The sequence below is a fragment of the Gekko japonicus genome, unplaced genomic scaffold, assembly GCF_001447785.1.
Source record: "Gekko japonicus isolate JY-2015 unplaced genomic scaffold, Gekko_japonicus_V1.1 scaffold1726, whole genome shotgun sequence".
NCBI classification, from domain to species: Eukaryota; Metazoa; Chordata; class Lepidosauria; order Squamata; family Gekkonidae; genus Gekko; species Gekko japonicus.
The window spans coordinates 242,350-244,244 of record NW_015168706.1 but is presented as its reverse complement, the minus strand read 5'-3'; the positions used below and the strand labels follow the sequence as shown (position 1 = coordinate 244,244).

General features: G+C 51.8%; 1 protein-coding gene across 1 annotated transcript in view; it reads left to right on the top strand.

Annotated features, from left to right (window-relative positions):
* The window catches only part of MAU2 (MAU2 sister chromatid cohesion factor), a 58,708-nt gene that overhangs the window by 27,777 nt on the left and 29,036 nt on the right, over nt 1-1,895 (top strand). The window contains exon 12 of the mRNA XM_015415523.1: nt 907-1,010. Within this exon, the coding sequence (XP_015271009.1) occupies nt 907-1,010 (104 nt within the window). The remainder of the gene's footprint in view (nt 1-906; nt 1,011-1,895) is intronic.

Sequence of the window (1,895 nt, the reverse complement as noted above, 5' to 3'; positions counted from 1 at the left end):
GTTCAGCAATGGATTTTATGTGCACAGTCACACAGTCAACATCTGTGCACCGTCCCCAGCCGTCGCTTTCCGGCTCAAACCCCCTTTAAACGGGAGTATTTTGCTACCAGGTCCCCAAGGGGTGTTTTCCTGATTCTCCGGTTCTAGACGCACTTTTCTGACATCTGATCGCTCCTGCAGTGTCAAGCTGCTTCTGGGTGCCTCAACTCCCTCCCCGCTTGAAAGCTGCCTGAGGCTTCCGCTTTTCGCCCACTATTTTTTTAATGCGTTGGCAGTGTGCGCATAGGTGGAGCTCCGCCACCGCGTTTAGAAAACCGACATTTAAACGGTCACTTGTTTTAGCGTTTGGATGAGTTCGGGATCTCACGGAGGCCATTTTCGGGTCAAACATTTAAACTGAAGTCTTTTGTTGGAGGGGTTGGATTGATTCGCCCTGGTGGTTCTGCGCATGTGCCATGATAGTTCCTCCCCCTTCTACGGAGGGGCGCCTATGCGCAAACTGAGGGGGAAAATTTTAAAACCCCGCCAACGCATACTCCTGCACGTTGGTAGTGTAGATGCCGGGGGGCGACGTGACTGCGCTGTGAGGCGGGATAAGGGAGGTAAGTGTGATTGCGATTATCCAGATCAAATATAATCCAGTTAGAACTGGAGCAGTTTAACCCACTCTCAGCACACCGTCTGACCGCACCCTCTGTGTGTGCAGGCGTCTCGAAGGGTGGCTTTAGCTAGCATTCCTCCAGGATTTCCACAGCAGCTGCTTCCCGGCACTCAACTAGGCTCCTCGCCTTGGGGGAGCCAGCTGTGGTACAGGCTACCCCTTTGGATGCAGGGCTGTGTGTGTTTCTCGTTCTCCCCCCCCCATCCTCCCCTCAAGTCACGGCTTTCTTTATTGCTTCCTTCCAGTGCTGGACTGCAGCCCAATCTTATCGTCCTTCCAAGTTATCTTGCTAGAGCATATCATCATGTGCCGGCTTGTCACGGGGCACAAAGCTACGGCGTTGCAAGAGGTAAAGGTTGTTTCTTGAATGGGGGTAGGGCGGGGAGTGGGTGACCTGAGCTGAAATTCTGGTGTGGCCCCAGCTAGGTTTATTTCATTTTGAAGAGCCCCCCTGGATCATTCCGAGGTGGGTCCAGCTATTCCGGCATCCTTCCTCCCACCGTGGACAGCTGGATGCTCCCACAAAGCCCAGAAGCAGGGGCACGGAGGCGTAAGCCTCTGACTGTTGTTGCCTCCAGGCAAATTGCATTTGGAGGTAGACTGCCCCGGAATGTGGAGGCTCCGTTCTGTTGTCCTGGCTGGTAGCTGTGTAACAGATTTCTCCTGTGAATTTTGTCTCAGTCCCTTTTTGAAAGCCCTCGAAGCAGTAGCCATTCTTTGGCAGCGAGTCCCACAAGTTACTCAGGAGTTTATCTGCAGCATTCTTAGCTAGAAATTGAGGCACCTTTTAGCCACTGGCCCATACAATCATTATAACTAATGAATACCATTTAAAGTCACAGCAGAATCCCTTAGAGTGGCTTACAGTAAAAATTGTGAGGCTGCCAGAATGGAAAGGATACGAGGGAGATCCCACCTTTGGTGACATAAGCTCAGAGACCTTTAGTGGAAAGCGAGGTTTCTGATAGAGCGGCTGGGCGGGGAAAGCCTCTGATGAGGTCTGGCAGCAGGGAAGTCTTCCTCCTTGCCTCTGAGTCAGGGCCAATGTTCCCTCTAAGCTGTGGAGTCTTGTGAGCAAAAATTCTCCTTTGTGAGCTACTGGCATGAACGTTGTGAGCAAGAGATTTGGCTGCTGCATCAATAAGTGTGCTCTGGAGCCATCCTTCCTGAGCAAAGACAAAAATGTGTGAGCCGGAGGCTAAAAAAGCTGTGAGCTAGCTCACTGACTCAGCTT